The 12,760-nt window shown below is 42.7% G+C and overlaps 1 protein-coding gene across 2 annotated transcripts in view; it reads left to right on the top strand.

Annotated features, from left to right (window-relative positions):
• The window catches only part of SNX13 (sorting nexin 13), a 199,908-nt gene that overhangs the window by 143,558 nt on the left and 43,590 nt on the right, over positions 1–12,760 (top strand). For both annotated transcript variants that reach the window (XM_068235995.1, XM_068235996.1), the window contains exon 16: positions 4,417–4,454. In XM_068235995.1, the coding sequence (XP_068092096.1) occupies positions 4,417–4,454 (38 nt within the window). The remainder of the gene's footprint in view (positions 1–4,416; positions 4,455–12,760) is intronic.

Raw genomic sequence — 12,760 nt, forward strand, 5'->3', positions numbered from 1 at the left:
AAGTCCCTGTGTGAATGAACGTCTGCATAAAGGAGACGCCGCGGTCATTAACAAAAACCGATACTTCCACCTCCACGCATTACTTTCCGTTTGCGTACTAATAGTACGCCCAGGAAAGTTATGCGTGAGGACATCTTGTGGCCTAATAGTAAAATTACATCTACACACACTGAAAAAATGCTCCTGTAATGCCAAATAAAATATTGGCACCATACATTGCACTAGGCAAATATTTTAAACGTTGCAATAACCAGGACAAATGGGCAAATAAAATGTGTGGCTTTTACCCACAGTAGAATGTTTTATTTTAAAACTATAATGGACAAAAACTGAGAAATAATGTTTTCCTTATTATTCCCATTAAAATGCAGTTAATAAAAGTCAATAAAATGCAGTCAAAATAATTCTGAGAAAAAAGTACCACCCAAAGAAAGCCTAATTGGTGGCGAAAAAAAACAATTTCAGTGTGTTAAGTAGAAGCAGTAGAGTGTTGTACCGTGTTAGCCATGAGTAAAAGCAAGGAGTTTTGAATCAGGATGATACCATTTATTGGCTAACTTAGAGATGGATAAACAGTGAGCTTTCGGCTTATAAAAAGCCTTCGTCGGACTGGTTCTTGACAAACACTGGAAAACACAACTTGTATACATTGACATACAGAGGAGAAACATTCTTTAGCAAACATAAATGTAATTAGTGTGTTAAGTACTGAAACATTTATTGGCAGATAAATGGACGCAGCTCTGACAGGTGAAAACTGCTCTTGTGTTTAAAGTGAACCAGAGACGAAGCACGCTCATGTATTTTACCATATATATCAGTGGGAACATTAGAGAAAACACCTACCCTGCTCTGTTTCATTTTTAACTGCTCGGCCTGCTTGTTGTTAGCCCTGATAAAATCCCAGACTGAGCATTCAATCTGGCTTTTCTCAGGAATCATTATAGCTGAGTCTGTTTTCTCTGTCTTTTCAAGCCCAAGCCTGCCCCCTTGTGGCTCTGCTATAATGACTCCTGATCAAAGCCAGACTGAATGCTCAGTGGGGGATTTTATCAGGGCTAAAAAGAAGCAATGAAGCGAACTGGAAGAGAGGAGGCAGGCACTCAGTAAAAATTGTGGATGTGATAATTATGGCTGATTATTGGTGAGAAACTCCAGCAGAAGCTACATGCTCATGACAAAAATAGACAAACATTGCAAGAAAGTCATGGAGAAAAAAAAGGCAAAAATGTCTGGCACTGTAGCTTTAATGCAAAAACAGCAGGTGTACAAACATGTTCTGTAAAACCATACACAAAGACAATATCCGTGTAAAATGGCGGTACTTATCGTGCTCTGCTGGAGAAGGGAGGCAGTTGTGGGCGCCAGAGGGTGCATGGCCTTACGACCGTTTCGCAATGGGGTGAGCCTTGCTTCTTCAGAGGCTAGCGTGCACAAAGTGCTGGAAAGGAGAGGCCATTGTAATAGCCTACTTCCGTGTAAGGTCCCGCCTACCTGTCCTGTATGATGTGGGGCCAGACTATAGGGTAAAGCTGAGTGCGCGTCATGACGGGCGGTGTAAACGTCGCCGCGTACAGAGGACGCGCACGGAACTGAAGGACTGGGGCGTCGCCATGGCAACCTGAGCCGCCTCCAGGCCGCATAAGGGGCGGCAACACAAGCTTTCAGCCAATAGGCGGGGAGGGGGCGAACGCACCAGGTGCGCACCTAAACAAAACAATGTGTGGTGCTAAAGGCTTGCCCAACATTGCAACCTAGGCTGCAGAAAGAGGAAAGCGATACGCAGCCCGCGATGCATGTGGATGGGCAGCCCAAGCACACACGGTGTCCTCCACACTACGTTGAATATACCCAGACCGAAGGCTATAACACCCAGACAGAAGGCTTAATTAGCTAGGAACGTAGTGTGCTAAGCTATAAACCCCCAATGCGCTGGGATCGGCGCATATATGGGTGGTCCCATGCCAGAGGGGAAACTGGATAGGGGGAAATGGCAAGGAGAGTGAGGGAGTGTGGAGTGGCAAAAGTGCAAGGGGGTGAAGAAAGGGGAGGGCAGTGAGGCGGGGCACTAGTCCCAGAGTTAAAAGCCCATAGAGAGCAGAGGTGAAGAGAAAGATTGGAACCGCTCCAAGTACCTAAAGATACCCTGGAGAATCAGGAGACACCCATATAATATACGATGTGGCCGCAATGAGGAACTATTGCATACATTTAAAGAGTTATAACATTACAAGATTAATAAGAAAAAATATTAATAAAAAAATATATATCAATGCGGTCATATGTATAAAGGGTGAAAAATAGTGGTATGCCAGGAGAGCCAGAAGGAAGAGAGGTGGATTTAGGGATCAAGAAAGCAGGCTAGATCGACAGTCGTTTAAGCCCAAAGGGCCCATAGCTTCTGTCTTGAAAATCCATTTCGCTTCAAGTTTCAGGTGCAATTTTTTCCTATTGTCACCTCTGTGCGGAAGATTGCAATAATCCACACAGGCAAAAGATAAAAGGCTGGGATCTGAGCTGTGGGCAACCGTCATATACTCCACTACTCTGGGGCAGCCTTTACCCTTAGGTAGAAACCGGACATGTTCCAAGATTCTATCTTTGACCATCCAGGTGGTCTTGCCAACGTAAAAACGTAAGCAAGGACACCATAGGGCATAGACAACATAGCTTGTCCTACAGGTAGCAAAATAAGGGACCTTAAATTTGATCGGGCCCAATTGATTGAACTTGCTCGTCTTCATGTGTCGACATGCCTTGCATGCCCCACACCGATGATTGCTTGTGGAAGCTATGCTGTCCAGCCATGTGCGGCGTGGATTTTCACAGAAGTCGCTGTGGACAAGAAGATCACCAATGGTGGGCATTAAAGCTACAGTGCCAGACATTTTTGCCTTTTTTTTTTTCTCCATGAGTTTTCTAAAAAGAAGCAAGCTGAGCAGTGTAGGATGAAACCAAGAGCAGGGTAGGTGTTTTCTCTAATGTTCCCACTGATATATATGGAAAAATACATGAGGGTGCTTCGTCTTTGGTTCACTTTAAGGGAAAAACCCTTGGAGGTGAAGTGGTTAAATCACCACTATTGCGAAAATTTTTAGTAAAATGTAAAATATACAGGTAAAATGTACATTTCTCCCAGAGTAGAATGAACTATAAATATGTTGCTGTTACTTATCCTCTTCCAAAATCTACGCACTGTTCGTATCCAAGTCATCCACTCACTCTCGCTGTTCTCACACTGACTTTCACACTGACTGCAGAACTTCCGGATATTGGTCAGGAGCCAATTTCACCATCTGGTCCCCAAGTGGTTAAGGTGTTCATTAACTGTGCGATTGATCGCCTCAGGTACCATACATGGTCCGATAGGTGGCAAACAGCCGTTCTATCGGTTGTTCCATCAATCCGCGTTTAGGAATGATTCTTTTAACCTGATTTAGATTAGCATTTTCGCCTTCATTGGTTTGGGAAATTGATTTTTCGTTAATAGGCACGTTTATAGTAGGTAGTAAAAAGCTGACAGAACTGACAGATAATGGACCAGTCCATCGCCTGTAGGGAGATTCTCTTGGGAGATTCTCAGCATTACCTTTATTCTTTACAAAAGCACTCCTCGGAAAGAATCTATATAAATATGTCAGTTGGCTTCTCGTTTGCACATGATTTTGCCAGTTGGACTGAGCAATTGCAGTTCAGTAAGTGCTTTTTTAAATAAAGAAATAACTAAGAATCCCTCATGATGAGATACACTACTCCAAAACCTGTCAGATTTTTACTACCTACTGTAGGTTTTAGCAACATGGGGGGAAAAAAGCATTCTACTGCTGGTAAAATGTCCATTTATACATATTTATGTTACATTTTACAAATATGTGCGATTGTTGTCCTTTAATCTCAAGTGTGTAGGTGGCTATAGAACTGTAGTCATTTGTTCCTGGACTGGCCTTGAAAATCCACGCATGATATAGCTGCAACTGTGTTCCCTGTCACTTATCTGTAGTTGCTGTGGTGATTCAGGCAGTCACGACTTAAAAAATGTGACGATAAATAATGCTATTCGGCTTTGAATTCCATGTTTTAAATAAATCTTTGTGATGTGGGATAAAGGGCAGTGGTTAATGGTGAGAATAACGCAGTGTGATGTCACAGATTTGGAATAAGCATCCTTGCAGCATGAATGCCCTGTTCTGAGCTTGTTGCAGGTGCACATATATTTTCATTGAGATATTTTCATTGGGGGCCTTGGGGGATATAAAGGTTCTGGAGTTGGGTGTGTGCCATGAGTTGTCTTTTTACTTCCAAAGTCAGTTGTGTTTCTCCTGATGTGATTTGATTGCAAGTGAACCAGCCACAGTTACAGTTGCTATTTAGAAAGCTTCCAGTGTATTCTGATCTGTTTTTCCCATTCCTCCACAGAATCTTTCAACGGATCACCAACAGGCAGCATAAATCTGGTATGTTATTCTTCTGACCCTTCCTTTCTCAGACTCTCATTTCAGTTAATCAGTGCAAAGAACTATTAATCATGATCACAAGTCTCTGCCTATTAGAAAATGGTGGTCTTGCCTTTATAGGCTTCTATACAATACATACTGTAAGCCCTTACAAATAATTTTAAGGACAACTATCACAAAAACAATTTAAAATACATACATATACTGTATACATTTCTCCCAGAAACTGTCACTTATAGTAGTCGGTAGTTAAAATCTGACAGGTTTGGACTAGTCTATCTCCTCAAGGGGAACTCTGTTATTTATTTATTTACAAAAGCACTTACTGAACTGCAGTTGCGGTAAGGAAGCTGGCTGACATATTTTGTTTATAGATCCTTTCAATGCATTGCTTTGGTAAAGAATAAAAAAATACAGTAAAACCCCTATTATCCAGCACCAAAGGGAATTGGCTGATGCCAAATAAGTGTAGTTTCTGGTTGCTTGAGAGTCCATGTTAAAACAGACCCAGCTAAAAAACAGAACTATACTCCACACTGTAGATGATTAAGGACTAAGGTCCGAAACATTTCAGCATTGTGCTTTGAGGCCTCTTTCACAGTGCGACGTTAAAGAGACTCCGTAACAAAAATTGCATCCTGTTTTTTATCATCCTACAAGTTCCAAAAGCTATTCTAATGTGTTCTGGCTTACTGCAGCACTTTCTACTATCACCATCTCTGTAATAAATCAACTTATCTCTCTCTTGTCAGACTTGTCAGCCTGTGTCTGGAAGGCTGCCAAGTTCTTCAGTGTTGTGGTTCTGTGATGCATCTCCCCCCTCCAGGCCAATCTCTGCACAGTGCCTGTGTATTATTTAGATTAGGGCAGCTTCTCTCTTCTCTCTTATCTTTTACAAGCTGGATAAATCCTCCTCTGAGCTGGCTGGGCTTTCACATACTGAGGAATTACATACAGGCAGAGCTGTCTGCACTCTGCAGGAAGAAACAGCCTGACACTTCAGTGGAAGATAGCTGCAGGGGGAAAGAAACACACAAATGATCTCTTGAGATTCAAAAGGAAGGGTGTATACAGCCTGCTTGTGTATGAATGTATTTTCTATGTGTGGACATACTGTACATCAACCTACTTCCTGTTTTGGTGGCCATTTTGTTTGTTTATAAACAAACTTTTTAAAACTGTTTTTAACCACTTTTAATGCGGCGAGGAGCGGCGAAATTGTGACAGAGGGTAATAGGAGATGTCCCCTAACGCACTGGCATGTTTACTTTTGTGCGATTTTAACAATACAGATTCTCTTTAACCACTTCAGGATTCTGCGTACGCTTAACTACGCCCCTGAATCCTGAAGTGGTTTCCATGGAAACGGCCGCTCGTATGAGCGGCCGTTCCATGTCAGTTCACGGAGGGTGTCTCCGTGAACACCCTGCGAGCCGCCGATCGCAGCTCGCAGGGTAAATGTAAACACGCGGGGAAGATCTTCCCCGGTGTTTACATATATACGGCGCTGCGCAGCAGCAGCGCCGTAGAGGAGATCGGCGATCCCCGGCCTCTGATTGGCCGGGGATCGCCGGCATCTGATAGGCTAAAGCCTATCCTATCCGGCGCAGGGCGGCTTTCCGTCCTGCGCCGCACACAGGGGACGGGAGAGGGAGGGAAGGAGGCAGAGGGAGGACTAGTGCTGCGGAGGGGGGCTTTGAGGAGCCCCCCCCCGCTAGGCACAGCAGCGCGGCGGCGATCAGACCCCCCCCCCAGCAGGACATCCCCCTAGTGGGGAAAAAAGGGGGGAGGTCTGATCGCCCTGCCTGATTTCTGATATGTGCTGCGGGCTGAAGAGCCCCCGCAGCACAGATCAGCCAAACCACCCGGTATCCGGAAGTGGTTAAAGTTGCACGTTATAAAATATTATAACGCAAAGTAACGCACAGCAATACTAAGTCTGTGTAACATTCACAGTGTGCACGTTGCGTTAGTGTGTAACGTGTAGCGTTATTAAAAAGTGCTGCATGCTGTGCGTTTAGCAATGAATCTGCTGCGTTACTTGTGTTGCACATGCTCAGTAATGTTTTTTTTTTTCTTTATGAATCTGCTGCGTTACTTGTGTTGCACATGCTCAGTAATGTTTTTTTTTTTCTTTTTAAAAATGTTCTGCATGCGCCGCCGTTTTTTTTTCCATAGTAAACACATTTTCTAACGTGCGACTTTAAAGGGACTCCGAGTAGTGCAGAAACTATGGGAAGATGCATATCATTTTAAAGCTCTCTTCCTCCTCTTTCCAATTATATATAAGCCGCCACCCTACGCCTTTTAGTTTTCGCTATTTTCGCGATTGAAATTGCCGCGGCCGCGATTTTGATCGCGAAAATAGAGAAAACTAAAAGGCGTAGGGCGACAATTTAGGGGTCGTCAGAAAGAGGAGAAAGAGAGCTTTAAAATGATATCCATCTTTCCATAGTTACATTGTATTACACAGGGCGACTTTTTCTCAAAGTCAGCAGCTCCATTCAGCAGAAAAAGTCGCCCTGTGTAATACAATGTAACTATGGAAAGATGGATAACATTTTAAAGCTCTCTTTCTCCTCTTTCTGACGACACCTAAATCGTCGCCCTACGCCTTTTAGTTTTCTCTATTTTCGCGATCGAAATCGCGGCCGTGGCAATTTCAATCGCGAAAATAGCGAAACCTAAAAGGCATAGAGTGGTGGTTTATATATCATTGGAAAGAAGAGAAAGAGAGCTTTAAAATGATATGCATCTTTCCATAGTTTCTGCACTGCTCGGAGTCCCTTTAACGTCACACTGTGAAAGTGCATATGCGTTGCGTTAGGGCCGTGTTGTGCGACCTTAACGTTGCATCAAACGCAACGTCCTACTGTGAAAGTAGCATCACTGTATTAGGATATGTCCTGACTAAAACTTGTTACCTTGACACAACAATGCGGACCATCTTCTCCTTTTGCATGACTCTGCATTGTATACTTACCATAAACTCTGTATTAATGTTGAAACACGGCAATTAAAAACAAATTTGGGCACAGGACAGACTTAACTTAAAGGGACACTTAAGTCAAACAAAAAAAAATGAGTTTTACTCACCTGGGGCTTCCGATAGCCCGCTGCAGCTGTCCGGTGCCCTCGCCATCTCCCTCCGATCCTTCTGGCCCCGCCGGCAGCCACTTCCTATTTCGGTGACAGGAGCTGACAGGCGGGGGACGCGAGTGATTCTTCGCGTTTCTGGCCACAATAGCGCCATCTATGCTGCTATAGCATATATCATATACCATATAGCAGCATAGAGGGTGCTAATGTGTCTGCGAACGCAAATAATCACTCGCGTCCCCAGCCTGTCAGCTCCTGTCATCGAAAAACTACACAGTTAGCTCTCCTGGAGCTCTTTTGGTCTCCTTTTCTTACCGGTATCTCGGCTTACAAACCTGAAATTCATCTACCGGACCTCTCAGAATGTTGCTAATTTTGCACACCTAAAGGAAATCTCAGCGACGTATTTCCTGCCCAGCAGGGAGTATGTCACTAGCTCAGGCATGGGCAAACTTGGCCCTCCAGCTGTTAAGGAACTACAAGTCCCACAATGCATTGCAGGAGTCTGACAGCCACAGTCATGACTTATAAAGGCAAATGCATTGTGGCACCATGGCGCAAGGTCATATGAAGGCATATTTCTGCGATGTGTTGCTTGCACCGCATTACACTGCTAATATCAAGTGTGCGACCGGCCTAAAAAATCCCAACATCCCTTTAGATGGCATGCCTTCTCTAATCTCTGAATCTATTGTATCAGCCTTTGTCCTGCACTTCTAAAGGGATACAGAGAAACCTTTTTGAATGTGCTCTGCTCCGGCATCTGTGTTTTGTTTCTTTCTGATGTCCTGCCCATCATTATATTGGATCAAATGGAGTGAGTAGCAGGACAGGCGACTCTTCCTATAGGCTGCCACGGTTTTTTTTTTGTCCGTTTTACTGAATGGCTGATTGTTAGTTACCAACAGCTCCCGGCTGGTCTTAAAATTCCATACATCTCACTTGTTTAGCTGAATTCTGTAATCGTTGTGAATAGACATTTATTGAGGTATTTACCACACTAGATGGTAATATACCTCACTAGTCAGCAATTTTACTTTTCACAGCCTTGTCGAATTCACCACGACAAGATGTTTGGTAATATCAGCGGTTTTCTGCATTACCAAATGCAGTAATGCTTTGTCAGTTGAGGCCATGGTGTGCATAACTGAACTTTGGAAGAATTCATGGTGGTTGGCATTATCTGTGGGACTGGAACACCAGTTAAAGAGAATCTGTATTGTTAAAATCAAATTACAAAAGTAAACATACCAGTGCGTTAGGGGACATCTCCTATTACCCTCTGTCACAATTTCGCCGCTCCCCGCCGCATTAAAAGTGGTTAAAAACAGTTTTAAAAAGTTTGTTTATAAACAAACAAAATGGCCACCAAAACAGGAAGTAGGTTGATGTACAGTTTGTCCACACATAGAAAATACATCCATACACAAGCAGGCTGTATACACCCTTCCTTTTGAATCTCAAGAGATCATGTGTGTGTTTCTTTCCCCCTGTTCTCATGCACTGAAGTTTCAGGCTGCTCTTTTCATCCTGCAAACAGCTTTGCCCTTGTCTGAATTTCCTCAGTATGTGAAAGCCCAGCCAGCTCAGAGGAGGATTTATCCAGCTTGTAAAAGAGAAGAGAGAAGCTGCCCTAATCTAAACAATACACAGGCAGTGTGCAGAGAGGGGCCTGAAAGGGGGAGTTCATAGCAGAACCACAGCACTGAAGAACTTGGCAGCCTTCCAGACACAGGCCGACAAGTCTGACAGGGGAAAGATGCATTGATTTATTACAGAGACTGTGATAGCAGAAAGTGCTGCAGTAAGCCAGAACACATTAGAATAGCTTTTGGAACTTGTAGGATGATAAAAAACAGGATGTAATTTTTGTTACGGAGTCTCTTTAAGTCAGTCAGTTTTGCCTAGACATTAGTACTCTAAGCCACCACACCTTGACCAGTCTTAATAAGATCCCTAAATACTGTGTTCTTTAAAGGACAACTGAAGTGAGAATATGGAGGCTGCCATATTTATTTCCTTTTAAAGAGACACTGAAGCGAAAAAAAAATATGATATAGTGAATTGGTTGTGTACTATGAATAATTACTAGATTAACATTAGATTAGCAGCAAAGAAAATATTCTCATACTTTTATTTTCAGGTATATAGTGTTTTTTCTAACATTGCATCATTCTATAATATGTGCACATTACACAACACTCAGCATTCAAAATGAGTCTTTCAGAGCAGTCTGTGAAGTAATGACCTCTCCTCTAGCAGAGGAAAAGTAAATAGTTCAGGAACAGTTGAGATAATAAAAGTCAGATAACAGCCCGCTCCACAACTAACTTAGAGCCTGTTTCCACTACACGCAGATTCTGCATGCAGAAAACTGATGCCAATTAATGTCTATGGGCCTGTTTCCACTGAACGCGATTTTTCGGATGCAGATTTCCCATAGGCATTCATTGGAGTCAGTTTTCTGCATGCAGAATCTGCGTGTAGTGGAAACAGGCCCTTAGTCGGAGAGCTTAATGGCTTGTTTGCATAGAGATAACAACTGGAGTTTCTCAACTCTTCCTGTACTGGAAACAATTACACTGATGTATCTGATCTTAATGTTTTATTTCTTAGCTGTGCTACACATACAAATCATATCATCATTTTTTTTTCGCTTCAGTGTCTCTTTAATTAATACTAGTTGCCTGGCAGCCCTACTGGTTTATTTGGCTGCAGATGTGTCTGAAAAACACCAGAAACAAGCATGTGGCTAATTTTGTTAGATCAGACAATAATGCTAGATACACCTGATCTGCTGTATGCGGAGGATCAGCAGGACAGCCAGGCAACTGTTATTGCTTAAAAGGAAATCCAAATGGCAGCCTCCTTATCTCTTTTGCTTCAGTTGTCCTTTAAGTACTCTAATTTAGGAGTTTTTGGAGCGACCTGTGCAGAAGGATTAGGATAAAAGTCATTATTTTGGTGTAGTTACTGTAGCTTTAATATAGTAGGTGTCTGTTTTTCTGTCAGTTGCTTTTTAACTACCTAACGACCGCATCATGCCAATGGGCGTGAACGCGGCGGCAGCCCTAGGACCGCCTAACGCCAATTGGCGTCAAGTCCTGAAGCTGTGGTTTCCCAGGGAACGGCGGCGCACATGCGCGATTGTTCCCTGCCAGTTCACAGTGCGGTGTTTGTAAACAAAAGGGGAAAGATATCCCCTTTGTTTACATCCATACAGCGATGCGGTCTCCAGCAGTGCCGAATGAGATCGGCGATCCTTGGCCTCTGATTGGCCGGGGATTGCTGTCCTCTCATAGACTAATGCCTATGAGAGACGGAAAACAGGACGGATCGTCGTCCTCTTCAATCAAGTAGGCGGAGGATGGGGGGGGGGAGAAGGGAGGGAGCCAAAAGAAAAGTGGAGCAGCGATCGGACACCTCCAGCAGCAAAAAATAGGAGGCGAGTCCGATCGCCGGGCTCCTTAGCTGGGCTATGCAGGAGGCTGAAAAAACTGCACAGCCCAGTGCACCAAAAAAAGGGCTGGTCGTTAGGGGGAGTTTAGCACTGTAGTCCTCAAGTGGTTAAATAAAGGCTGTATTTTTAGTTAACTGACTGATGTGTAGTTCATAAGGCATTATTTCCGTCACTTCCCATGTTGTTACCTGACCTTTCTGGAGGAAAGTGTCCGGTTGCCTGGGTAAATGGCATTCTTGTGTTATTTCACCAAGTGAGAAGGAAACATTGGTGTTGGTATGAGGTCTGGGAAACAATATTGTGTATATGAAGGAATCCTTGACTTTCCCCTCAGCTTCTAATGTTTAGTGCTATTCTGGGACTGCCGTGCTTGTGCAGGTGTTTGAACACTCGCAGATTAGTTGTTTCTGGCTTGGCTCCATGTCTGGAGTAAATGCCTACTCAAATAATACAGCTCCCCTGTGTCACTCAGTTACAATAAACAGAACAGGCAATTAATTTGGGGGGAAAGGTCGTTCCTGAGGTCAGGGAGTTGCACTGTTTGTGACTGAGTTAAAGGGCCACTGAACTAAGAATGTGAATGGACATACTTGAGTAGCAATGCACAGAAACCCAAAGAAATAAATGTAAATGTTTTCACACTTAATAACTGGAATGCTTAAAATTGTTCAAATGCTTGCTATGTAGCGTAACCTTCTGTATTTTTATATTACATTCCATATGAGGTGAGGTTATGCACTGGAATTAAATTAGACAGGAAGTCAGCTTTGTACAGAACGGAAGCATTAATATTTCTTTTTTATATGTTGCCTGTATTAATGCAGATCTTAACAGAGCACACAGAACCATCCTTACCAGCCCCTACCAAGAAGAAAATGACATATGCCTATTAGTTATACAGTCATGAAAAAAATGTACATTTTAGGGCTGGTTTTATTCAAACCCAGTTATGCAAATGGTATGTCTTTGTGGGCGGAGGCTTCTCACAGGGAACCTATTTTAAATGTTTTTCTATCCATTTTGTGGTTATTAGTATTTTTCTATTATACATATGTGATGTGTCACGGAGATCTAAACGTTTGGCGTGATGTAACGACTTAAAGGTTGGGAACCACTGTCCTAGGTGATTCTAACGCCCTGTCAATAAAATGCCTTTTAAGCCCCCAGCAAGCAAGAAAATACTCAGAATAATTTTGTCAGTTTTTTTTTTTACTTGCTTTTTGGCACTTTTTCGGTCACAGGGTGTTAAAAAATTTACTTTGAACAAGATGAAAAATGATCTCCCAGGAGAAAACTTGGGAGAAAATATGAACTGATTTTTTTTTTTTATTTGTTTTTTTTCCTTCTAAGAAGCAACAATTTGTAGTTTAGGGTATATGCACACATTCAATTTTGATTGGCCAATCACTGGCCAATTTTACGACTTACATGTTGCATGAGGGCCAACAGATTATGAATACTAGAAACAGATTGTGCAGTTATGCTTTTGTAATGGAATTGGCCAACTATTGGGCAACCAAAATTAGGTGTGTGTATGCACCTTAAGTGGCATGGAAAATAAATAAGTACAGTTGTGTAAACCTTTTCATCCAGTAACTCAACAATACATTGCCTGGCACGGATTGGATTGCTGTTATAGACCAATGCATAGCCACAAGTAGAAATATGACTTGTGCTTTTCAGTTTTCATCTTAACCTAGTTTAATTTAGTTAGCTGTATATTTATCTTGCATGATACATTTGTATA

The sequence above is a fragment of the Hyperolius riggenbachi genome, chromosome 5, assembly GCF_040937935.1.
Source record: "Hyperolius riggenbachi isolate aHypRig1 chromosome 5, aHypRig1.pri, whole genome shotgun sequence".
Taxonomy (NCBI): Eukaryota; Metazoa; Chordata; class Amphibia; order Anura; family Hyperoliidae; genus Hyperolius; species Hyperolius riggenbachi.